The 26001-nt window shown below is 46.8% G+C and overlaps 2 protein-coding genes across 9 annotated transcripts; both read left to right on the plus strand.

The window, feature by feature from the left end:
* Positions 1–3259: 3259 nt before the first annotated feature.
* LOC121598686 (muscle LIM protein 1) lies at positions 3260–16821 on the plus strand. 8 transcript variants are annotated; one of them, XM_041925887.1, is made up of 9 exons: positions 3260–3364; positions 6456–6729; positions 8234–8396; positions 12874–12985; positions 13267–13363; positions 14202–14298; positions 14489–14785; positions 14853–15173; positions 15256–16821. In XM_041925887.1, the coding sequence occupies exons 2-9, from the start codon at positions 6615–6617 to the stop codon at positions 15530–15532; spliced, it is 1479 nt and encodes a 492-aa protein (XP_041781821.1). In that variant the 5' UTR covers positions 3260–3364; positions 6456–6614; the 3' UTR covers positions 15533–16821. The 8 variants fall into 8 exon arrangements, with proteins under 8 accessions (XP_041781821.1, XP_041781820.1, XP_041781822.1 ...); XM_041925886.1 differs by having other exon boundaries at positions 3352–3402; XM_041925888.1 differs by lacking the exon at positions 3260–3364 and adding an exon at positions 3398–3422.
* Positions 16822–17255: 434 nt separating this feature from the next.
* On the plus strand, positions 17256–18624 carry LOC121599204 (splicing factor YJU2). Its single transcript, XM_041926833.1, has 3 exons — positions 17256–17346; positions 17412–17980; positions 18052–18624. Exons 1-3 carry the CDS (start codon positions 17323–17325, stop codon positions 18500–18502), a joined length of 1044 nt encoding a protein of 347 aa, XP_041782767.1. The 5' UTR covers positions 17256–17322; the 3' UTR covers positions 18503–18624.
* Positions 18625–26001: the final 7377 nt, after the last annotated feature.

A 26001-nucleotide genomic window follows, 5' to 3' on the forward strand; every position in this document is an offset into this window, starting at 1 on the left:
GGGAATGCTTGGGTGGAAATGTTTACGAGCACGATTGAGCTTCATACCGCCCCTTGTGCGAATAAGAGAACGGAAATTACATTCAAGCACACCCGGCGTGGGGGAAAGTTATGATCGTTGAATTAACCGAATGTCATAGGGTCAGTTGTTTCTTTCACCCCGTCGTGGATGAGGAAACACGCTTCCATTGCCCGCATTTCGAGTCCTTGACGGTGAGCGAAACCGTTCGTCCGAATCTGGGTAATGTAATGGATAATCATCCCCCCTTTTTCCGGACGGTTAAATTGTTTAGCTCGTGCAGTGCGCGTTTTGCCACATAAACCCACGCGATCACGGCCGATGGATTGATCGTTCCAAGTGAAAAATGCATATTAATGTGAGGTGATTTTTCTTCCGCTGTTTCGAGTCCACCGCTACCGTTTTGCGGACTATGGCCGGTGGGAGGACCGGTTGAAGATGAGTTACTCACCGGTGACCAGGAACTGGGGAGAAAGCACCCGTACCAGAAGCACTTCATCCCTACGGCCGTACGAACGTTTTGGGGCGAAGCGTTTTCTCCTGCGGCAACTATTTTTGGCAGATGAGACCGGAGATATATTTTTAGTGAAGCTCCAATCTTTTCGAGAACCCACCGCTTGGGAGATCTTACGAACGCGCGCTGAGCGTGAAATGAGTCGTTTTGTAGGCCGGAGCGTCGACCAACAAATTTGAAAAGTGTGCTATGTTTACCTGTGACCGGTGAATTGGCATGCCGGTTCGTTATGCTATTGGGTTAACGGCTAACGTTTGTGTTGCGATCATTTTAAAATGTTGAGAAACAAACGCATTGAGAAAAAGGAAGGTTTTGTATTATGATCACGTTTTATCGATTCTAATGATCCTCACGACACGCAGATTAGACAGGCAGTAGATACGGACATGGTCCATTCCAAGCGACGCTCTAAAATAGAATATTTTCCAGCCAAAAGAAGGAAAACAAAGCCGCCTGGCTAGTGGTAACAAACCCAAAATCAATACCACCCGCGTTCCGGACGGTCATTTTCCTCCCCAAAAAAGCGATCAAAAGTGTCGATTACTTGTCTGAGAGAATGGAAAGCATGGGCAAGATGAATGCGTCGAGCTCCCCTGTGACCTCCGCGTATCGGCGCGTTTTAAAAAGCCAATCCAAAAGTGTTTACCGTGTTTAGGAGTTGTAAAGGTGTTCTTGTTTTTAAGCAGCGCCATTCCATCTTTCTCTTGTCTTCTAATTCCTCGCAGCATCTCTCTCTCTCCCCCTCGTTTACTCATTTCCCTCATCTCTCAAACGACTGCGAATGTAGTGTGCACACTAAAAATAGCTCTGCACACGAAAAATTTTTGCTCTAAAGGTGTACCAAATTCTTCTATTCCGTGGATTTGCGTCCCGTTTTTTTCTCCCACAGCGTGTTTTTTGTGTGCTTCCGAGGTGTTTTTCTGCCCTCCCTTCGCTGTCCCGGCCGTCCCACAAATGCGATCTGCCTGCGTTGGAACGCGAAAGAGCGAACGGCATGATTAAGCCTCGCGAGTGTGAGGTGTTTGAGTCAAGCCAAGAGGCTGTGGAAAACATTCCTCATTTTTATAAGTGTGATTCATACGACTCTGGGCTGGGTGATGAGTGGCGTTTGGTTGGTCATAATTTTCTCGCCCAGTACCAGGTACGCTTTCCAATTTAGTGCTGATGCACTATGGGAGAGTGTGAGCAAGAGAGTACGGGCACAAGGGGGCACTTAGGTATGCTTGGGCGTACGTTTTCTGCCTAGCTGAAGCTGATCGGGAACGGGAACGAAACTACAGCGTGCCGGGAGGAACACTTATACTCCCACTCACAAGACGAGCACGAGGTTTTCCTAAGGGTGCGTGACTTTTGCCTTTCTTGCTCTCTCTCTCTCTCTCTTACTCTTTTTCACTCTGCATCCCTCTTTAATCCCGATAGCATCACCACGTTTTAGGAGGCAGGATTGATTTTTGCCAGGATCGCGAAACGTCAGCGACAGTTAAGGCACGCCGCATGCCATCTTTGACCTCGCTCGCTCGTATGGACAATTTTTCTTGTGCCGCATCCTCCCGTGCGAAGATAATTGATGAGGCACGGCATCGGTTCGCCGGGCAGAAGAGTAATTACTTCGCCCGATGCCCGTTGACAGAGGATGAAGATATCGCGACCCGTGGCGAAAGGAAACATTGGCGCGATGGAATATCGATTATGTTACTTTGTTGAACAGAATGTGCAGAATGGCCCCTCTCCGCAAAAAAGGAAGGAAGAAGTCGACCATAATTAACATTCCATCGTATGCACTCGAGAGGCAAATGTCAAGCGGTGTAGGAGACGGTTCAGTTTGCAAAAATGCAATGGATTTCTTTTTGTCGTTTTGGTGGTTTATTTTTGGAGCAGATTGAGAGTTCTTTTTTTTAATTCTGTTATTTTAATTAGAAACAAATTCAAGCAAATTGTATCTCATGCTGATGATTTTAACAAACATCCTAACAGAGAACATCCAAGACTCTTAAAAGGCTAATAAATAATACTGACTTTTAACCTGCCTCTATCTTTGCAGTGATCAACACCTCCGGGGGTATAAGAATTTGATTATTTATGATATTTTTTTCAAGAGCTCTTGGTGCTTGATGCTCTTCCCAATTGAAGTATCGCACATCCGCCGCTATAGGAAGTAGTAAAACATCTTTTCATTTTCATCTGGTTTCAGGGACCGAAGGGAACCATAAGCACAAACATCGCTCGTGATGATGTTAAAAATATGTGATTTATGCCGTTCATCACGGGCCGCTCGCGTCGCAGAGACAGGGGGCAGATCGGAGATTGAGATCAAACAGTTGTCATCCTCGTCATCGGGCCATCTTGTGGCGTTGAGTCATCGACTACTGCTACAGCAGCAGCAGCAACAGGTACCGAAACGCTCAGCCTAGATCTCGAGGGATGGGAGAGGAACACCTCGCCGAGCGGTCCGAGGTACAGCCAGAAAAGCGAGATAGAGTGACGTGTGTATTTTCACTACTCACTGCTGATGAGTGGATCAGCGGTACCATTTTCCATTTCAGTTTTCCCACTGTGCAACGGATTGCAGCGTGTGGAACTCGAACCCAGGCCTTCCGCAGGACGGTGGGATGCCTTTGCTGACCGGCCCAATTGGTCGGAAAGGGACTACCATAGCTAGCGCGAGTCCGAGCGGTACCACCGGCCTGCACCACACATAGCTGAGCTGTTTTCGCACACCGGCGGCTTGGTGTTGGCGAGTTTTGCTACCGAATAAAGTAGTAGCGTGCCGTGTGCATCCTGATACATAGACTACCGAGTGCACGGCACCATAGTCAATCATTCGAATACACGGTTAGTAGTTGGCGAGTACTCTCAGGCTCACCTCAGGAGTGTGTTGCTGTTTGCTTGCGTTTGTCCAGGGCTTGCTTTGGTGCTGCTGGGGAGCATCTTGATCAAGACATCTTGATCGAGCAGGAACTTGAAAATTGAGCCTTAAAAGAAGCGATCAGTGTTTGAGTTTGTGAAGAAAAGGTTGGGAACAAGCGTTCCAGAGGCGATAGTGAACTTATGTCATAGTGATCTGCTTTCAAAAAAGAGACTTGAGACAACTGTCTGTGTCTGTAAAGTGATCTCTCTTCCAAGAGAGCAGGAAAAATAATGTGAAACGCCACCGAACTGTTGCGATCGTACCAAACCGTTGTGATCTGTGCATTATCCTTGAACATAGTGTGCGATCATTGTGAGAAACACAAAAGGGAAATAATGAACAGTACAACAGTGCCGTGTGGAATGGCTGTGATGCAACGATCGTCTGTTTGCTCTAATTTCCATCCTCAATCGCAACCCGCTCCAAAAATGCCAGATTTCTCCCGATCCCTATTCCATCTCACACCACCATGCCCTCTTTTGCTCTTGGTGGACTTCTGGTGGCGTGCGAGCGAGTGTGTCCGTGTGTACGTGTGTCTATTAATAAATGTGTGAAATGTGGGAAACAGCTCTAGCGACTGGTTGTGTGAAAATTTGGTGTTAAAATGATGCTGATGAACATGATTTGTGTGTGATGGCGGTTGTTGTTGATGAGGACATAACGCACGGTGCCGTTAAGGTCACGCGGCCAGTCAGCGTGAAAGGACTACGCATCAGCTCAACTGCTCTTGGGATTGGCGAGGAAGATGATGGGGAAGGTTCTGGTTGGTATATGCCGAGACATTACGCTTTTTGGGCGGTGTCTTTCTTGGATAATGTTGGACCTACATTCTTAAGGGCATTTTAAAAAGGGTAACTCCGAGGAAGAACTGCACACGCGTTCCATTGCATGTGTCGTTTTGGCACGGTGACAATCTCCAATCTGTCACTCTGCTTTGTGGACAGCATGAGATTCCACGGGATTTCTAGCAAACCGAGCAGAGACCGATGTACCGGGCTATAACATAATTAGAGAAACGTTGAAAATATTCTCCCCCGTCCTTCGTTTTCACAGTTCTACCTCGAAGCGGCAAGCAGTTAGCTGCCTGTTGTGGAATGTTAATGATGAGTCCTGCTCCAACGAACCCCGATAGACAGTCATTTTTTCGGATGACACTCAATTAATTGTGACAGACGGTGATCAAGAGATGGGGGTATATGAGACCCGTGGATACATGGTTGAGGAAAGAGCCCATATCATATTCTGTCAGCGATCATCACTAGCGATCTAGGTTATTCGCCGTCAGAAATGCACGAGTTCAACATTTTGGATTTTCTTTTGCTAACACCGTGTCACGAGTCTGCATGCTGGGTGGACTTTGTCGCTCGCTCGTTGGCCAACACCGATGGGGTCATGCCGGTGGTGGCCACCCACGCATTACAGGTTGTTGGAATTTATTGGTGCAGTGGGCAAAACGAACGATGGCAAACGAGCGAATAGGAACGGGAAGAGAAATGTTAGCTGTGGTGCAACAACATTTTAATGGTAGCAGAACACAGGGTAAGGTAGCAACTAAGAAGCAAGAAAACACACCATATTTCACAAACGTGGATGCTGTCTGTGGATGCTCCATGAACAGGGTAGAATGCAATCATTCAGGATCGTTGGCTTAGTGCCAGCAGCAAAAGCAGCCCCAACCGGGAATAGGGCAGCGCTACAAAAGAGCAGAGTTGAACCCCTACGCAGAATTTATTAATATACACACAGGCACACACATAAAAATCCTCGCACACACACACACACATACACACACAGCTGTAGAAAATTTTCATCTAGGGTCTCCTCGCAGTGATGGGGGAAATCCCACCACAGCAGGTGTTTTTTCCGATCGTACGCGGCCGTGTGCAGTTGGTGTGCGCCTCGGTCATGAAACATTAGCTTGATATGCCCTGTTGCGTAGCAGCAACCGATGAAAGGTTGTTTTTTGTTTACTTTTATCTTACAGGGATGGTGGGGTTTTTTTTCACACACAGCAAGAGAATCCTGCGGAAGGGGAGAGGCGAAACACGCGCGTGTACTGCTCTCGTGATGTTTCGGTGCACGAGAGAACCAGCGGTGGTATTTATATACCTGTGTTGTTTCTTCCCAAAACGTAACGCAAACGGTGCGTGATGTCGCGTGACACCTGATTTCGTGACGTTTGACGTTGGAATTACCTTGAAGAAGAACTCGGGATATTCATAATTTGAAAATCCACTTCGAGGAAATCATCCAACGGATGGGTTTTTGAGATAGATAGTATAACAGTACAACCTTTTTTTTATAATCGGAAGATCGCAAGATCAGGTTGATCCTGATGCCTCTGATGTCTCTACAGCAAAAATGTACATATCAATTTATTATGAATTGCTTGCCTTATCACTCAAGGTATAACATTGCATCACGTTGAGATGCACTAACGAAGTACACTCCGATCACTGGCACGATCACTACACGACGGCCCCACTGCGTTACCTAATCCCGAAGTAAAGCCGATACCGGTGCGCGCCTGGCCCTACTGGGATCGATCGTTGTGGATTAGGCACTGCAGGCTGTCAGTCGTTCATACGCACGGTGCACTGTCGGTTGCAATGTGAAGAGCGAACACATTTCGAAGCGCAGTCATTCGGTCGTTGATCCTTTTGTAGCGCCCCTTTATTTGCAAGAGAGTGTTCGGAAATTCTGATCTCCTATAGCTCGTGGGAATACCAAGTGAACGGGGCAGAAAAGTGCAATTTGACGTGAGGGTGTGTGTTTGTAGGCTTCGATAATCTTAAGGTTTTATACTCACACTCAATTACATACGGTTTAGATCGCATAGTCGGTGGTTTAAGGACGATAACGATAAGGAACAGTGCTACTAGGCTCTTAGTGTGCTTCCGAGCTGCAAGTTAAGCGTGCGTGCGCTCGTGTGTGTTTGTGTGCTACACTTGCGAAGCCCTTCCTCTTTTTACATAAGCAATATTCGTTTCGTTCGTTTCGTGCACGCCCCAAAAGGTCATCGAAGCAGCAACAAGTCGCGCCACGCGCTAGTGCAACAGGTCATCCCGTACAAGGCTCAGGGCACCCGAAAACCCCCCTCCATTCTCGAATTATCGAAACCGCGCCTCTTCGTTTACGTCGTCTCCAGCGTACTAAAGCCCCTCCAGAGCCACCATGCCTTTCAAGCCAGCTGATAACCCCAAGTGCCCGAAGTGCGGCAAGTCGGTGTACGCCGCCGAGGAGCGTGTCGCCGGAGGAAACAAATGGCACAAGCAGTGCTTCAAGTGCGGTAAGTAACTGCTAAGAAACCCCCCACACACACATACCAACGCGTAGACACATACCCGTAGGGAACATTGCAATGTTGCAGCAGTAGCGGGGGTTTGGCAACGGTCCCGGCGATAGGGGCGCAAAGGGTCTGAAACGCATCCGCCTGCGTTTGCTGCCGGTTTTGTTGACACAAACCCCGCGCCAAGTGTCGTTGACGTACCGCGGGTACGGGTGGCACCAAAATAGAACATCGCATGCAAAACGTAAGCGAGCGTGGAGCAACGACGACGGGGTAGGGTTGTTTAGGGCGGCTGATTTGGATGTTCGTTTTGGCTGCTGGGCTGCGTAACTTTGCAGCTTCCCTCGCGCCCAGCGGAGGGTTGATCTATTTAATTTCTTGCTTTTTTATTATTATTCTTGCCTGTTGTTATGTGCATTGAAAAACGTGTCGATCAGGTTGACGCAGACGTGGGATAATGTTGATGAAAAGTTTCAGAAACTTTTCAAGAGTGTAGGACATTGGAGGGATGAAATGTTTCAGATCTAGTAGACGATCGCATCGTAAGCTAAGTAGCCAGCAAGATGAATATGAAATGTACACAAATAGAGGTACGTTAACATGGACAGCTGTTTGGATTCATTTATATGTTACCAATACATATCGCTTAGATTTAAGAATCTAGAGAAATACATTAAAGCCATTTTTCAAGATTCCAGGATTCCAATATTTCTTTTGAGAATTTCTGCTTGGTAACAATTCGACTTTTGTGCAATGTTTTGCGGTCGTGTAATAGCTTTATGTGCTGTTTTTCGTTAGTTAATATACCAATTAACTCGTACGTGATTTTGATCTATACAATAAATGTTTAACTCACAAAATCGTAACGAAGATCAACGCAATAATTACATCTCTTGCACTCCAGTAAACCCAGTAGTATTTTACCTCTACCAATTTCCCTTCTACCATTTCCCTTCCTCTAGCAAACCATCTCCCAAACCTTCGTTATGTTATTCTTGGCCAATGATTTGACCAACATTTGGCAGACTGCCCATGTCGACCGTTGCCCCGGTCTGCGAAGCACTCGCACGAAGTGTCTCGCAGCAAAGCAAAAGGGCGGTCGGATCGGTCGGTATTTCCCCGCCATCACACCAACCTCAGCACAGCTGCTGCACAAAGCGGTTGCGAGGAGACACCATCTGACCCCATTCGTGGCCGAAAAAACTATTCGGCATGTTTGCACGTAGCGGTGCGGCTTTTGCACTTCTTTGTCCGCTGTCGTGGTGCAACCCGCCCGAACCGTTGGGGTGCTTTCGGCGATCGTGCGGGTATTTGGGCGGAGTGGGGTGTCAATCAATAAATTTTTTACTGGCGCAGTTGCAATGTCGTCGATGTGTCGAAGGTTTATTTTTAAACAGCACTCACTTTACAGTATCCACCGAATAACATGTACGCGTATGTTTTTTCTTCCTTTCTTTGCTCTCCTTTTGGCGCTCATCGCTTCGAACCGGTCAATCGCAAACAGGAATGTGCGGCAAGATGCTCGACTCCACAAACTGTGCAGAGCACGAAAACGAGCTGTACTGCAAGAACTGCCACGGCCGCAAGTACGGACCGAAGGGCTACGGTTTCGGTGGAGGCGCCGGCTGCCTCTCGATGGACACTGGCGCCCAGTTTCAGGGCGAGGGGTAAGTTTCGCTATGATGAAGAACGGCCATTTCACACAGACACTGTGTGCAGAATGTACAGTAGAAAAAAAAAGAACCACAAATACACAGCAATCGGAGGAAGAGGATCCGATCGAAACCGATCAGTTGATCCATATAGCACGTAATTAGCCTACCGTAGATTCTTCTCCGATCCTCTCGCGGCCACTTTAGCTTTTGCCCCGCCCCGGTCGTCTTTAGTAGTGCGACAAAGCTGATGTATGATATAATTGTCGTCGTGTAGTTTTCTTGCAAACACCACCACCACCACCACCGGTCATATGATTGAATTCGCTTCGTTTAGCTCTCGTTGGGCCTTTCCTTAGTCCTGATACAAGTAGGGGAGGATGTTAGACTTTGAAATTTGAAGACACAAGATGTCACAGTTGATTTGTAGCTCTACTATAAAGCAAGGAAGTAATCTTATCAACGAATATATTTCGATGTTTTACCATACAGAAATATGTACCTATTCCTGTACAAAATCTAGCAACTTGTGTATATTTGGATACGATATTCAAGCTTTCTGGTTTACGCAAAGGCACACAACTAATTGAACGTCAATGCAGCATGAATGCGACATGGAACGAATGTGTTTTGTAAAATATCGAAATATGTTACACACTGTCCAACCATCCAAGCATCATCTTGTGCCATTATTCCCATCTGTTTGTCATTCACTTCCATTTCCGTCCTTTTGATAATTGCAACTAGTTTGTCTGATTAGGGAATGGGAAAGAACAACACTAAATAATATGATAAGCATATACACCTTGCGACGAATGAAGAACATGCATGCTGATTTCCACTTTTTCTGTTATTTTTTTTTTCTTACATTTTCATGCAAAAACCAAACCAAAAATCTGAACACACCAACAACAACAAATATTACTATTACTACTACTACCACTACCGCTACCAAACTTCACTATATATCCACCGCCACCATCACACCATGTTTCAATGTTACGATTATGCTGCACACGATACGCAAACCTTTGACTTTCGCCGATTGTTGTTTTTTTTTTGTGGTACGTGTTGGAACCTTGCAGCAAGTAAATGCTCGTGCCACGTGTACTAGCATCACAATCCCGTTCATTTAAGTAAGAGTCCCCCCTGCGGAATAGCGCGAAGAAGCTTGCACCGTGCAGAAACCAAAAACCCAACAACATCTCCATTTGTTTTTGCCAAACGACACGTCGGTCGAGCTCCCCGTCTATTGAGGGAAGTGTGGAAGCGATGAAATTACTTATCACCACCATCAACACCACCATCTAAGTATTGAGTAAATGATGATACAAGGTCAAAAAAGTATTGTTAGGAGATGTAGGAGATTAAACAGAATAAGCAAACCAAAACCAAATCCAACACCGTACACGAAGTCATCCAATCAGGAATATTAGCAAACAACAACAAAAATACTACTCTTTCACTATCACTACTATCACTATTGGACACTATTCACTAAATGCCAGGTTTACACGATCGCACCCTTAAACACTGTTTCGATTTGTCCGTTTTTGTTGTGTTAGATTTTAGAAGCGTTCCGTACGAAAAACGCGTTTGTTTCGTGATCTTTGCGGGGTTCGCTTCCATCAGAGCCGGACGGCGAACCACTGCAAGTCATTTGGATCCGAGTGTTCTCATGTGTTCCCATTTTTTAATTGTTATTAAAATCAAAACCGAAAAGAAAAATGGCTTTGTGATGTAAGCAAACTAAGGCAAATGTGTGTGTTTGTATGTGTTTGAGTGCTTCTTCTTTATCTTCGTTACCGAGATTTTCCCTCTGTTTTTGTGTTTGTGATTGTTTCCATTTTCGCTGTGGAAGTGCAGGAGCGTCGCAGACGCAATACAGACCACCCATAGAGCTAGGCAGGAAAGAGTTCGCTAGTGTTTCACGTTTGTTTAGTAGCCGGCCTGTTGCAAACCGTTCCCTGCCGTAGGTTTCATTCCCATGCGCAGTGGAGCGTTTGTTGTTGGTCGATTGATCAGTTTTGTATCGAACCGTTGATTGGATTGGAGTTATTTGGCAAATAAATCGTACACGTAATCTGTGACTAGTTGATATCGCCTCTTTCTCGTGTTTCTCGTGTTTTCCCGTGCGAGATGACACTACGTACAAGAAACATAGCTTAGATAGCATTGATAGAAACCATCGAGCCAGCAAGAATGTGCATGAGAACTGCATAGCAAACATCACCGTCACCAACTCCACCAACACAACACCAATGTTTTGCCTTCCTGGCTGTGATGTAGCATACGCCCCGAACAAGCTTCAGACTTTGCAGACATCTGTAAGGCTCGAAAAGTGAAGCACTCATTACTACACTCATTTCTACACGCACACCTACTCACAAAAATACACGAGCATACGCACACCGCATAAGCACCGAGAACACACAAAAGATCGCCCGACTAAGTACTGCTCTCACCGAGCTACTAAATTGACACTAGCTGCGTGACAGGTTAAATGTCAAATTGAGGAGCAACCTGCCAAGAGAGCGCACACTGTCTTCTGAGTTCATGTCACATCACATCACAACAGAAACTAAAGAGCCCATGATAGCCCGCCCTGTTTCAAACAGCACCCATCCTAGTGTCTCGTGTCGTTGTTCCCCCATATGTGTTTTTTTGTTTCCTCCAATCGATGTACAAAGATCCACTCTGTGACGTCTTGCGCCCTCCTGTGTCCGTTTGCGTGCGTGTGCGTGTGCCATTTGTGTATGCGTGCTCTGGGATGAACATGGTGCGTGTCCTCTGTGTAAAATGTGTCGTTTCATCGTCATCAAACACGAAGCGGATACCGACATCGACATCAGCTTTGTGGCTGTGGAATGCCGTACGAAGCGTCAAGCGTCTGGCAAGATGAGCGCCAAACGAGCTCCACGTGACAGCTCTCGGTGTCGGTGTTAGTCGTCATCTAGCATCAAACCCACACAAACATCCAGAAACATCCGGAGACATACGCTCAACCTGGAGGCTGGTGTTTACATACATATGTGTGTGTGTGTGCACCACCAATAATTGTAAAACTCAATCATGGAGCAAACATGGCGTGTGTATGTGTGTGTTTCCATTCTTCGGCGTGTTACTGTTATACTGTTATACATGTTCCCGTCCATGATCTGGCCCATGCTCGGTGAGATATTCGTGTACGTTTTGTTCGTTTGACGTTTGTTCTTTTGTTTTTGTTCGTACTGTTGTTGTATTGGGTGTTGTTTTGTTGTTGAATGTTGTTGGCTGTTGTTATCTTTTCCTTTTTCAATTTTTCTATCTCTGTTTTTTTGTAAATTGCTACCCCCTTCCTGTTTGTAGTTTTCTATTATCTTCTACTTGTCTTGTTGTTTGCTTTCAAATCAACATTCGTTGTAACATTTGTTTTGTGTTTTGTGTTTACACAACACCAGTTGTCTTTTGTTTTTCTATCACTTGTGATAACACTCTTCTTTCACACCTTTTACGTTGTGTGTGTGTGTTATATTGTGTATAACTTTTCTTCGTTTTCCCCGTTACCCCACAGCTAGACTTAACAAGTACGCTTTTTGACTTGGCTATGCTACGCCTTCATTTGCTCATCCTCATCTCTTACCTGTACTAAATGTGTGTGTATATTGGACGAAAGAAGTAGACGCTTTCTAAACTATCCTTTCTGTTACTTTCAATCATAGCCCTTTACCCTCCTCGTTTCCTAATGTTTCTAACACAACGTATCAATGGGATAAGGAAAGTGCCCTGGAGCAAATACGAAAACAAAAGCGAAGTAGCGATCGAATTTTACAATCAGTATTGTTATGATTAGTACCAATCTGACTCCTGAAACTAGTGAGTCTTTTCCAAAACCGCGTCGTTAGAAGAACGAGAACAATCAAGTCACAGGGGACTTTGCCTTGTCCCAGAGTAATCAGTCGTTACCTTAAAGAACACTATAGCAAGGACAAACCTTTATATAAGACTGTATTGTGTTAACCTGAAATTAACATAATGATCGCGATGGGTAGAGAACATTGTCCAAGAAGAGGCAATGCTCTTGGCCTTTCGCCAGAACCCCTTTTAGTAGTAGCATTGAAGAAGAATTCTGCCGGTCTTGACATTCCTAACTACACACAATGAACTGATTTATATGTTTCTCTTACATGATCTCTCTATCTTCTTTCTTCTTTCTTTTTCTCTCTCTCTCTCTTTTCCATACACATCATCCCCGTTCCGTGCATTTGGCCTCTTTTGCACCACACATTTTGTACGATCGTGTCCTTATTACCTTACCTTACCTTTACCTAATGCGATATGTCTGCGTGTGTCTTCGCTTTTTGACTTTTGGAATGATCGTTGATCGTTTCGTACACAAAATTCAATCTTGACACACAACCACCATCACCGTATTTCCAACCGAATCTTCTACTTTAATCACGCGCAATCCGATGAACCAACCCAAAACCGCCCCTTTATGCCCCACCCATAGCACGAATGGACACTTTGAACCGAAACCAATGTCAAAGGCACCTGAAGGAGAGGGTTGCCCTCGCTGCGGCGGATATGTTTACATGGCCGAGCAGATGTTGGCACGTGGAAGAGTGAGTTGATTACTATTTTAGCACATCCCGGAACGGAGCACTAACACTGGAACATTGGGGCGATTGAAGAATGATCGCTTACTAACCAAACTTTATCGCTTGCTTATTCGGGCTTTTCAGAACCAAGCTAGACTGCTTGGTAGAGCAATGCCCTTTCTTTACGTATCTTACTTTTCTTCTATCTCCCCGAAACCGCTTTCTTTCGTCATCCTGTCACCTTTCGTCTGCGTGTGTGCGTGTGCGCGCGCGCGTGCCTGCTTCGCCATCCCTATGACATCCAGGGCTATCATCGGCGCTGCTTCAAATGCTTAGTCTGCAACCGTACGCTTGACTCCACGATCCACTGTGATGGACCGGATAAAGAGATTTACTGTAGAGGTAATGCATGCGTTCTCGCTCGCTCTGGGCTTAACGCACCGAAGAGCTGTAGTATGCCTATAACACCGAACGATGATGTCAGTGGTGTAAATAATAGCAATGCGGTGTTGCTAACTCTCACGTTTCTTACACTAGTTGTCAGTAGAAATTCCACACTCTATCTCTCGCTCTATTGGCTCCTCCATCAATCTCGCTCTCACTCGTACTCTCTCTATCGCTCGCTCGAAGTGGCATTGTGAGCGTGTGTTAAATATCTGTCGTCCTTTCCCACACTACAGGCCTACCATAAGGGATGCTTCAAATGCGGTGAGTGTAAGAAGGGTCTCGATTCTGTAAACTGCTGCGAGGGTCCAGATCGTAACATCTACTGCAAAGGTAACTAGAGCTGATTCCTCCGTGCCCACGCCGGATGAGGTACATTACGACGAGGTACGATGTAATGTTGTTCTGTCTGTTCTGTGTATCTTTCACGTCGTATCTCTCTATGTCACTCCACTACCAACCATCCGGGGACCGTGTGCAGTGTGCTATGGCAAGAAGTATGGTCCGAAGGGTTACGGATACGGCCAAGGAGGTGGAGCGCTGCAGAGCGACACCACCAACATCGAATGGTAAATGTTCGCCCACAACATCCCGTTGACAGATGCTGTCACTCACAGATGTATACACTAAACTGTCACTAACCGTACCGTATTCGTTAGTAGCTGTGTTGCAGGTTGAATGTACCTACCTGTGTTGTTCGTTGTACGTCGTCGGTGGCGTCGCTTTTTGGAGTATTGACTTAATAATGACAATTCCATTTCAATTTCTTCTCCCTTCCATACGCTGCACTCCACAGGCTGCTACGCCAGTCGGTTTGGTTCCCGTGGTTATGGCCACTCGGGAATCTCTTCGCTTGGCTTAATGAGTGATGCGCGCGATTTGGACTTCAAGAGGTAGTAGAGTAGTAACTGTCCAAACTGTGTAGAATTTGTGTTTCTGTGTCTCTTGGAGGGATCCCTCTCTCTATTTCTCTCTCTCTCTATATTCGTCCACCGTTAGTGACATGTTTTGTGTATAGTATCTGGTGTTAGGAGCATCAACTGTGGTCATATAGCTAACATCCCGTTTGTCTCCATTTCTCAGTGAGTTTGCCCCGAAACCGTCGGCTGTGGATACGTCGGCCATCAAGGCTTCGCCCGGACAGGGTTGTCCACGGTGCGGCGGTGTCGTGTTTGCCGCCGAGCAGGTCCTCTCGAAGGGTCGCGAGTGGCATCGCAAGTGCTACAAGTGCCGCGACTGCAGCAAAACGCTCGACTCCATCATCGCCTGCGATGGTCCGGATCGGGACGTGTACTGCAAGACCTGCTACGGCAAGAAGTGGGGTCCGCACGGTTATGGATTTGCCTGCGGATCTGGTTTCCTGCAGACTGACTGCATGTCGTAAGTTACCTCCGATAGAGTGAAGATGTTTTTCGTTTGGTAATATATTGTGCTCTTTCCTTTCTAGTGAGGAGCAGCTGGCCTCTCAGAAGCCGATGGTGACGATTGACACGACCGTGATCAAGGCGCCGGAGGGACAGGGTTGCCCACGATGCGGCGGCATGGTGTTCGCCGCCGAGCAGCAGCTGGCCAAGGGAACGATGTGGCACAAGAAGTGCTTCAACTGTAACGAATGTCACCGGCCGCTCGATTCCATGATTGCCTGCGACGGTCCGGACCGCGAGATCCACTGTCGCGCCTGCTACGGCAAGCTGTTCGGCCCGAAGGGTTTCGGTTTCGGCCACACGCCAACGCTTGTCTCCACCGACGCCCAGGCTGCTCCAGTGCAGTAAGTACCACGCGAGACGATGCCACGCGTTCCTCCATCCATTAACGTGCTGGTTTTGCGTTCGTCCTCTTTCCTTTTGCAGCACCGACGCGAAGCCCGCGAACGGACCGAAGGCGAAGGATGGCAAGGGATGCACCCGGTGCGGCTACGCCGTGTACGAGGCCGAAAAGATGCTGAGCAAAAACCGCATCTGGCACAAGCGATGCTTCAGCTGCTTCGATTGCCACAAATCGCTCGACTCGACGAATCTGAACGATGGTCCGAACGGGGAGATCTACTGCCGGGGCTGCTACGGTCGCAACTACGGTCCGCGAGGCGTTGGTTTCGGCATGGGCGCCGGCGCTCTAACGATGGCCTAAGGCGACAACATGTTTTGCTTGCTAGACTTTCTTTTTTACTATGAAATCCTTACTTTTGATTGTTTTGTAACGATTCGTTGCATACAAAAAACACACACACTTACACACGACGGGCATCATGCATCAATCACGGCGACAGTGCGAGCGACTTCCAGCCGATAGATGGCACCACCTGCAATGGGAACGATCGCATAGAAGTAGCATTCCGGATCGTAAAGTCGCTCTCGCTCGAGCAAATTGGTGCACCCAACGCTTTCATTTTGGAGTGTGCATGATGCTAAGATTGTGCATCTTTTTTGTGTTCCATCTCGTCTAACCCAAACTCCCGAAGTGTACTGCAGCTGCCCCCCATCCCCCACTTCGCTCTATCGGAAACAAAACGTAACCTTATCGTGTAAGATGTTTTTTTGTTCTCCCAACTAGATGTAAGCTTTGCTGCTCGTACAAAATGTTCAAAAGAAATCGTCAAAAATCGCATCATTTTAATCCAACGCCCTTGTAAACAATTGAGTGACGGTGTAATGATTGAATCACTACTTCCATTCGGTCTGCGGTGAAGCTTACGGTAGATTATTTAATGCTTTTGGTTTGAAACTTTTTGGACGGAACGACGAACGACCGGGCCTGGAGCAGGCCTGCGATCATTGGCAGGGTAGAAACCATACACACTGAGCACACCGATCATATCTACATTTCAAAGATCACGTTTAGGGCAAGATTGATCATATCAAAGCGACCGAATTACGCGGACACACACTGTGTGGCGGAGAGATCAACACGAGCGGTATTTACAGTCGCTGAGAAGAGGGAAGGAAAAGAAGTGCGGCGCGCCTTTCGATAGGGCAAGACATTTGAATATGCGGAGTGAATTTTCGTTTCGTTTTCGCTAGACCAGTTGCTTGCTAACCGTTCTGAGTGTAAAACAAAACACAAAAATGCAAACCAACCGTGAAGATGATAGAGGCAGGTAGCAGCAACCGATTTTCCCGACAGTCCTGGCTATGTGAACGCAAATGGCTTCTCTTCCCTCTCGATGTATTAGAAGCATGACTTTTACCACTTAATTCGAAGAGCAATGATGTTTTTTTTTGTATCGTACACCTAATTATATCACCCTTTATATATTATCATTGTAATCGCTAACGTTTAACTATTACTTTTTGTGAAACAGAAGTAATTTAAAAACAAATTACAACAACAAAAAAAGAGTAAACGCGCAACTGATAAACGCAACGTGCAACTTTATAAGAAAAACGATATTTTTTCAATAAAGGAACGGAAACAGCCGAGCAAAAGTGTTTTCTTTAGTGTTAATAAATAAGGAAGAACATGAAATGATTTCAGATGAAAATTCATGACCGAAGTAACGGTTAAAGCATGATAATTTTCGAAATATTGTAACACATGTTGTGGTCACCCTGTAGTTGGCTGCATCCGTTTGCATGAAAGCTTTCACGAGCGTAGCTAGCTAAACGATACGCCATATGGTATGAAAAGTAATAAAAGCATCTCATCCAAAAGGGAAACATGTATATGTTTTATCCATGTTTAATGAATTGCTTATCATCAAAAGTTATCATGAATTGCTTTTAAATTTCCGAAATGCCATTTGTAAAATTGTGTGGTTGTGATGAAATATTTCAGTTTAAATGTTTCTCCACTGAATTGAAACGTCAAATCACGCATACCTGCTGTCAAGACATATGTGTGGTCCAGCCCGTCATTGTAGAGTGTAACGAAAACGTAAACAAACATTCTGCTTCTAGTTCGGTGCTGAATTTGCTAAAAAAATGTCGGAAAGAAAAGTTTTAAATGTAAGTTTTTATAATCCTCCACCCTTTCGAGTGCCTTTACAAGCTAACCGATTGTTATGTTGTAGAAATATTACCCGCCGGACTTTGATCCGTCGAAAATCCCGCGGGTGAAGCTGCCAAAGAATCGACAGTACACGGTCCGGCTGATGGCACCGTTTAACATGCGCTGCGTGACCTGCGGAGAGTACATCTACAAAGGGAAAAAGTTTAACGCCCGTAAGGAGGACGTAGAAAACGAAGACTACCTCGGCATCCGCATCTATCGGTTCTACATCAAGTGTACGCGCTGCCTGCAGGAGATCTCGTTCAAGACGGACCCGCGCAACACCGACTACGAGATTGAGGCGGGAGCGACGCGCAACTTTATGGCGCTGAAGCTGGCTGAGGAGCAGGCCCGGCGGGAGGAGGAGGAAGCGCGCGAAGAGGAAGCGACCAATCCGATGAAGCTGCTCGAGAACCGAACGCAACAGTCGAGGAACGAGATCGAGCTGCTGGAATCGCTGGAGGAGCTGCGGGACTTGAACCGCCGCCAACAGGACATCGACTACGACAGTATGCTGCAGCAGTTTGACCGGTCGGAGAGTATACGCGAGCGTGAGGAACGATTGGAGCGCCAGGATGAGGAGTACATCAAGTAAGCGGGAGCCGAATGGGGTATTATTGAATGTTGTTAACGCTTGCCTAACGGGACGTTTTCTTTTTCAGATCTATTAAATTTCAAAACAAACCGACCGTAAAGCGAGTAGCGTCGGAAATTATTGTCGAAGAGGTTAAGGAGGAAAAACAGGACGAAGCTACCACGGCTACTACATCGGAAGGCAGTAGGCCGAGCAGCACCTCCACCGTCACCTCAGCGGCAGCCAGCACGAGCGGGCCACCATCGTTTGCCACCAGCAAGGCCCGCAAGCTAGACAACTTCAGCATCGGCGTGAAAAAGACAACGCTCAGCAATTTGGTAGTCAAGCGGAAGGAAATGCCACCACCGAAAGCGCCCCCGCCGGTGGCCAGCGTGACAGGGCAGGGCACATCCGCTACACAGCCAACAGCGCCGGAGCCAAAAGTGAGCCAAACCGCAGCAACAGGAAGCAGTGGCATCGGCAGCTTGGGTCTGCTCGGAGCGTACTCGGACAGTGACGAAGGATCGGATGAGAATTGAACAAAGGGTAGTTTTACTGTGACTCGGTTTCGAAACAAAGCTTTTATCAGTCCCCCGTATGCGGCCCGTCCATTAAATACAACGTTGTCGCACGGCATAAGGTAAAGTCGTTGTTTCTCTTTATTTGTTATTTAATTTAGCCTTGTAGAAACAATGCCATGATGACACCTGAGGGTAGTTTACATTAGCTTTTCTCTGAGGTAGGTTCACTTTCCTTCGGTTTTGTTTGCTGTTCCGGCAGCAGAACCTGTACGGCTCCTTTGATGAGCTTTGTTTGGGAATCGTTACATCCCTCGTACAAAGTATAACGGACCACAATTTCATTGTTGCAATGTTGGCACTTAAAGTATGTTGTTAACTCATCCACGAAAGCACAAGAACTATCGACTTCGCGCGCTGGAAACGTTGCACCTTGCGGAATATGCTCGTTGCATTTAAGGCATCGCATGTCAAACGGCACCGCATAACTTGCAAGTTCGAGCGTTAGCGTCATTTGTTCTATAAGATTTTCCTACAATAGTAACGCATGCTTGCACTGTAAAATTAATCACTATTTAGCTACATTAATTACTCACCGTATACCTAGCAACTCCATCCATTTCAGCCGACTCTAGATCAAACGACATCACTTAGTAGTTGTACCAGAGATGCAGCTTGCGCCCTGCCTTTTATAGGGCTAGGCGTCAACGTACACAGTGCAACATTGTTATCACGCCGCTTATTGTGCTGCTTTTTAGATCCGTATTCATGGAGAAGGGTTGAGAAACAAAAAAAGGTAAAATCTCATCATCGTTTTTTTTAACTTTTCGCACGTTTTTCGATGAGTCAGGCAGGGTGCATACAGAAGCGCATACCGATCATACCCGCGTTAAGGGGTGGCAGGAATTAAATAATTAATTTCTGTTGCATGATTGCTTCCCAGTGGCTGCGCGATGTGTCGAATTAAAGATGAAGAGCGACGTACAACAAGTCATAACTTTACCACACTCATGCTGTCGCCCAGCACGGGGCAGCTGATCGTACGAGCGAACTATCCCGAACCCGATGTTGATATGCATGATTTATGCGCTGCTCGGTTTTGGGGGAAAATTGTCTGCATAATGCAGGCCTCGGCATCGGCACATCGGATGGATTGGGACAAAAGCAAAACAAAAAAAGAAGCCGGCACATGCATGAAGGCATAAATTGAAAAAACCCTTTTGCAACGGGTGCAGCTCACCGGACTGTTGTTAAAATGAGACGAGATGAGGTTACGATTGGCAGGAAAATAGAAAAGAATTCTCCATTTTGCGGTATTTCACTGTAGAAGCGAACGCTTCAAGAAGCCATAAGCTATATTCTATATTTATTGATTAATATTTTTCTTTTCGTTTTGCTTTTTAGGTAATTTTATACCCTTCTGACTTGCACAACATCCGTACAACAGGCCATTAATGCAAGCTGCACCCGTACGTGGTTAAAGCGACAAAAGGTGAAAAACGGCACGCTTGCTCATTTTATTTATGATTCATGCGGGATTCCACCCTCTCTCTCTCTCTCTCTCTCTCTCTCTCTCTCTCTCTCTCTCTCTCTCTCTCTCTCTCCCTCTCTCTCTAACAACTCGCGTGTGTGTGTGGAATGGACCGCGAATAGTTTTGCGTACGAGATGATTAAAACGAATGGCCACCCTTCCCAATACCATATTCATAGCTTAACACGCTTGTTTGCGTTCGGCCGCTGGCACGGGATCCGGGGTTGGGTGTTTTTGTTTCTCCCCGTTGTTAATAAAAATCCTTTCTTCTGCACGGCGCACAAACAACAACAACAGAGGGGAAAATAGTTTGCCAGCAGCCCGGTGCACCCGCAGGATAAAAGGGTTCGCGTGTTCGTTGTTTGTTTTGCGCCTTTTTGTTTTCTTCCTTGCAATCGATCGTACTCGGGCGCCCGCTGCTGACCGGCTTAACCGGAACCGGTGAGGTTGAACCGTTCAACCACCCGCGAGACCAATAAACTGCAGGTGGCGTTGTGTTTGCCAACAGTCATCGTGCACAGGACGGCATGCCATTAAAATGAAACCAATACTTTCCAAATTCGGCTTGCATGGGGATCGTTAAAGATAGAAGGAGAAGCTTTCGTGCAAAATTTCGCGATAAAACCATTCCACAAGATACATCAGAGAGTGCATCAATTACACAAATCTTGCCCATTGCCGTGTAATGTAATATGTTGTGGACCATGTCCGACGGATGTTTCCAGCCCATTTATCCAGCGAGCATAATTTGCTGGTTTTACACACTCATCGCACCGCATTGGTATGTGAAACAGCAACAACCACGCACAGGAGTAGTTAATGCAATGGTCTTTAGCTCACAGAATATAGATCATGATATGTATGATGTCGGCTAGGCAATGTAACCTTGAACAATAGCGTTTACCATTTACTGAATATTATTGGAGTGAAAAATGTTTAAATTTCGTTCCCGTTCTTGATTTACTTACAGGATGATGCGTTCCACAATAACAAAAATGCTTCATCTTCACCCATCGAATAACCGCTTTACATTAACCACCGGCTCGGAAGTTCATTATCGTCCGGACTGCCACGCCACGGCGGGGGAGGGAAACACATGCGGTTGCCTTTTCGACCCGAAACCTGCCAAAACGCCAAACATCACGCTGGCCTCCCCTTCCCCCCCACTGCTTGCTCTCATTTAATGAAACGCAAATGAGCGTTTTCGCATCGAACCGGAAAGATGATTTTCCATCAAATTGGCCTTCTGGCATGGCTGTGGAATTCGAGCCACCGCAGCGACCAGTCCGCGCAGACCCACCCTATGGATGGAGCACTTTTCTCGCTGTGGTTTGCAATTATTTTAATACTATTCGACATCAAACCCACAAACACACACACGCGCGGTACGTACCAAAAACCCTTTTTCCACACTATTTTAAGCTGCCCGGTGAACCGCAAAAACCCTTCCCTCCTCGCCCGCATTCGGTGCGCCGACCTTCTTGATCCGCTGTTCCGCTCGCCTGCAGGAGAATGTGCACTTTGTGCGCAAAATAATGAAAGCACCTGTCAACGCATTTTAATATTTCCGAATGATTGGGCCGAACCCGGCCGGGAGGCCCGATGATTGTGCGCATTTCGAGGGCGGCCACCGCAACCGTGGGCCTTCTAATGCATCAGGCTGGTGCCCGTCCGCACGAGTGCACTTGATGGCTGGCCCGGATGCGTAGTGAGAATTTCGTCGGTTAGCGGACTTTGTTGCGGTTGTGGCTTACGTGCGTGAAGGTTGCCTAACAGTGTGCAATTCGCGCTTCGATAGATTGGTGCGTGGTGAGTTTTATTGGTGGCCAAGCTTAGCTGCTGGAACGAAAGCCACACGAAAGTGGTTAAATTATTGGACAAGGATTATAAACGATGTGTTAGTTCAACGTTGAAACAAAGAAAAACTGCTTTCGAAACGGATCAACAACGTTTTTGAATAAAACGCCTAGAAGTATGCAACGCGCAAAGCGTAGCACTCGTTCTGTGTCTTGCAACCGTAACACGCTGAAACATGCATTCTCACCAACATTTATCATGCTGTTTCTTTCCAACTCACCGCAGCGCGGGGAAGCGTAGATTCTTTTCCGACAGATAAATAAACCCCATTTTTCACCACCTCTACTACCACCCAGGCCCCAAATGCCCCCTGGAGCGCAACAGGAAGCCCGATGCCACAGGTTGTGCGCTTCGGAAGTGGGTTGATTAATGGTCGTCGTCTGACATCAAATGCTAAATCTTGTCATTCATATAAAACACTCACTATCCATCCATCCATCACAACGGTGGCCGGTACGGTACATGCTTGTTTACTCCGCCTTGGATAAAGCTCCGGATGAAGCTTAATACTGTGCTGCTCCACCGGAGCGAGGTGGATGTAAGTGCACTGCACAAGATTAATAGTTGTTGAAGGGAGGCGTGTAAGTGTGTACGGAAGAGAAAAGAAGGCCTCTAACACACACGCACGCCGAAAAACAGATAATAATTTGATCCAAATTTGTCCATGCTGGTCTAATGGAGCGGTGTACTTTCCGGAGGTGCGGTGGTTTTATCGATCGTGTAAGCGTTTTTTCTCCCCTTGGATGTGTGCGATAGACAAAGCGGAGGATTACAGCAAACTATGAAACAATAGGACGGGCATTTATTGCTAATCAGAGCATCGTGCTTCAGAAGATTGATGTTCGGAGAAATATTCTTTTTACATTCTTCTTTTGTAGCGAGTAAATTAGAAATAATGCAAATGATAAATGATGCAAAAATGAGGATAAACGTGTGAGCAATAAACATTGTACTGCAGTTTCGCGTACATCAAACAAACAGTCCACCCTGTAAGCTTATTTTCCCACGAAGATGAAAACCATACTTAGAGCGAACGGTACATATTCAACGATACACCTTTCCCCTATCATGGTGCGCTGATGAAAATGCATTTCCACAAAGTTATTGCCCGAGTGTGACTATCATTCCAACGCAACTCAACTCGAGCCTCTGAAGCGTGATACATTCAAACACCCGCTCTATCCGCTTATCATACGTTGAATTATCCGGCCTGTTGCTGAGCGGACACTCGGTGTAGGTGCACTGTCCGTAAATCAGGAAGCCGGGACTAGTTTCCCAAGCACAATCGGTACGATCCGGCTTCCAGTGTAATGCTGGACGATGCTTTTTCGGACAGAGAAGAGAACGGATAGAGACAGAGAGAGGCAGAGGATGGAAGCTATCCCATCATCCATCGATATCAGTTGCAGGCACGTTCCCGTGAAGTACCCCGAAACAGGGTCCTTTAATATTTTGCCAACTACCAAAACCAACCACACCAGTGCGCATTTCTTCCGTGCGTACAGCTTTTCACACGCCCCAGTGCATCGCTTCGGCGCACCGGGAAAAGCGTTAACATTAGTCACCGGAAAATTGAAATAAATTGCTGCGTCGCTTTGCCGTTGTCAACGGTACCGTTCCCGGTACGTGCGGTTCTGTTCCCCTCTCAAAAATACGAGCTAGGGGAGGTATACGTTCTAAACCTTCACTTGGGAGGCTGAGAATCCTAATGATGATGACGACAGCTTCCACCGCTGGAGCCGTTTTCGTGCCGGCAGAAGGCTCGTGTCGAATTATCCGTAGATGTGCAGCCGAATCCAACAGTGGGGAAAAATTGGACTAACAAGCCGTCAAAGGCTGTGTAGGAATTTTTGAGGAACTGTTACGCATCTGTGCTTTTTGTTTCGGTTGTACTACAGCTGCAGTGAGGCTACGAAACGCTCCTTAGGTGATTTTGTTCTGAAAATTGCATAACTTTAGGCACATTCAACGTACTAGGGAAATGAAAGCTCATAAGTAAACGTTCTTTGTACATAATATTCTACATCTAGTAGCTTGAATTTTCATCATTAATGATGTTACTTTTGTGTTACCATTTTAACCAAAACCGTATCCCAACGTGCTCCGCCTTCAAGCTAATCGCTTCCGTGCAGTGCGTACGGGGCGAAAACGACTTTGGCGGTGTTTTGCCGTGCGAACGACTTTTCCGGATGAAATAATCCATCCCCCGTTTGGCTTGTCGTGGGACATCGCACTCGCACTCGCGAGTGCGAGAGGCAGACGAAAGGAGGGGTTGAAGGCTTCCGCTCCTCCCTTACCTCCCCAGCTTGATGTGATCTACAATGCTGTCAGCTTGAATCACGTGCAGCGACGCAAAACACGACCGAATCCTGCGCGGGTTCGGTTTTAATTATCAACCCATCCCCCCCATTGGAAGGATGAAAAGGGATAGGGAATGGTTTGGTAATATGCAGCGCTCACACACACACACACACACATTGCAAACGTACATCCCATTCATCATTAAGGTTCGCCTTTCTTCTGGTTGAGCTTTTTTGCTTCTGGTGACGCAAAAATCGCGCACAAATTGTGACTGTGTAAATCCGGTTAGGGGAGAATTGCGAGCGAACGCAACACCAAAGCACTTGGCTTGCAGATGAGTGCACTCGCGTCTGTGTGGGTGATATATGAGCGTGTACGGTGGTGCAGCCTTGGGCTGGCGAGAAACCGGATACCTTCACCGGCTTTTCCTCGCAGCGCCACTTCCAACCGAATGGTCCCGGTTTGATACGATAAATCTTCACCTGCTGAATTGGCTGTCTCCTGTGTGCACGCAGCCCGAGAGTGTCTAAGCTACTGGGCGGTTGTGGAGCCACTTCCGGCTGCCACAAAAAAACTGCACTTCCTGCACTTTCTTTCCCCTCACAACCACTCCCCCCCTCGATCCGCCACTCATTTCGTTCATGACGATGACAAATGTGCACGGTGAAAAGTCGTTCGTTCATTGCAGCGTGCAAGCAGATTCATCATTTCGGCAGGATTTCGAAAAACGGGGCAACCCCCCCGGCAACTGTTCGCAGCTGGCCAGGGAAACCGATTCGAAGCAGAAGCGGTTCAAACAATTGGGCGAACGTGCGGAGAAGCTTAAAGTCAAACAAAGTCGTCATTTTAATCATACGAAATGGATTTCGCAAACACATTCGCTAGCGCACAAACGGAATATGCAAAGCGCGCTGTGCAACACTGTGGAGGGCTTTAAATTGGTACCGGCCCACCGAAGACGCTTTCAGCAGACGAGTGAAGCAGGAGCAAGAACGAGCAAAACTCATGCCTCTAAATCATCAACGGCTACAGGGGAGGGAAAAAAGAAAGGTTTTCCCCTTTTCGCCGGTGCCGGAATTAAAAACTCTCTGTCAACTTCGTGTGTTGTTGCTGGTGCCTGCACCTGATAGGACACACCTTTTGGCAACCAGGCAACGAGCAGGTTTGATTTTGATGCCGAGGAATTTGACATTCCTTTCGAACGCTTTTCCTTGCCTGCATGTGTCCAGCTCAGTGGTTCAGTTTTCGGGGCGGAAACAGTTGCAAAGTTGCTGCTGTTCGGCTTACTTGCCGACTGCGTCCTGTCCAACGTCCAGCACGGTCCGTTTCTAGGGTTGATGGCAGTAAAATTTAATTAAAGCCACTTCTCTCTCTCTCTCTCTATCTCGATTCAACCGAAATCAGACGAAGGTACGTATCCGAATCGGGGTGTGTGTGTGTGTGTGGACACCGTCAGCTCCGGGGAGGTAGCCAGGAATTTGGGCCTAATTAATTTCATCCCCAACCCATTCACAGCGTTTGCTTCATGGAAGGAAAGCGTGAGAGAGCGCGCTTTTCCCACAATTGTGGACCCAATTTGCTGGCTGGTTGTGGCGAGAATGCAGCTCCAGAACTGCAACTAATGTGTGCTGTATGTTCAATAGACAGCTGTGTGCTGGTGTGTGTGCTACGTATTTGGAAATGGCAAGCACTTTTCCGCATTTAAACTAGCTTTGTGACTCAAACACCTTCCCCGGGCTGGGTAGTGGCGAGCAGAGCAAAAATTAAATGAAAAAACAAAAAACGACACACAGTTGTCCGTAAAAGTGCAAACGCTGCAGGAAAACTTTAA

Source organism: Anopheles merus, chromosome 3L, assembly GCF_017562075.2.
Source record: "Anopheles merus strain MAF chromosome 3L, AmerM5.1, whole genome shotgun sequence".
NCBI classification, from domain to species: Eukaryota; Metazoa; Arthropoda; class Insecta; order Diptera; family Culicidae; genus Anopheles; species Anopheles merus.

Excerpts from the sequence above, each read along its gene's own strand:
- LOC121598686 (XM_041925887.1), top strand. The coding sequence starts at position 6,615 with ATGCCTTTCAAGCCAGCTGATAACCCCAAGTGCCCGAAGTGCGGCAAG. Across the intron at positions 8,397-12,873 it reads GCCCAGTTTCAGGGCGAGGG|CACGAATGGACACTTTGAAC; the intron begins GTAAGTTTCGCT and ends CCCCACCCATAG. Across the intron at positions 12,986-13,266 it reads AGATGTTGGCACGTGGAAGA|GGCTATCATCGGCGCTGCTT; the intron begins GTGAGTTGATTA and ends TATGACATCCAG.
- LOC121599204 (XM_041926833.1), top strand. The coding sequence starts at position 17,323 with ATGTCGGAAAGAAAAGTTTTAAAT. Across the intron at positions 17,347-17,411 it reads CGGAAAGAAAAGTTTTAAAT|AAATATTACCCGCCGGACTT; the intron begins GTAAGTTTTTAT and ends GTTATGTTGTAG. Across the intron at positions 17,981-18,051 it reads CAGGATGAGGAGTACATCAA|ATCTATTAAATTTCAAAACA; the intron begins GTAAGCGGGAGC and ends TTTCTTTTTCAG.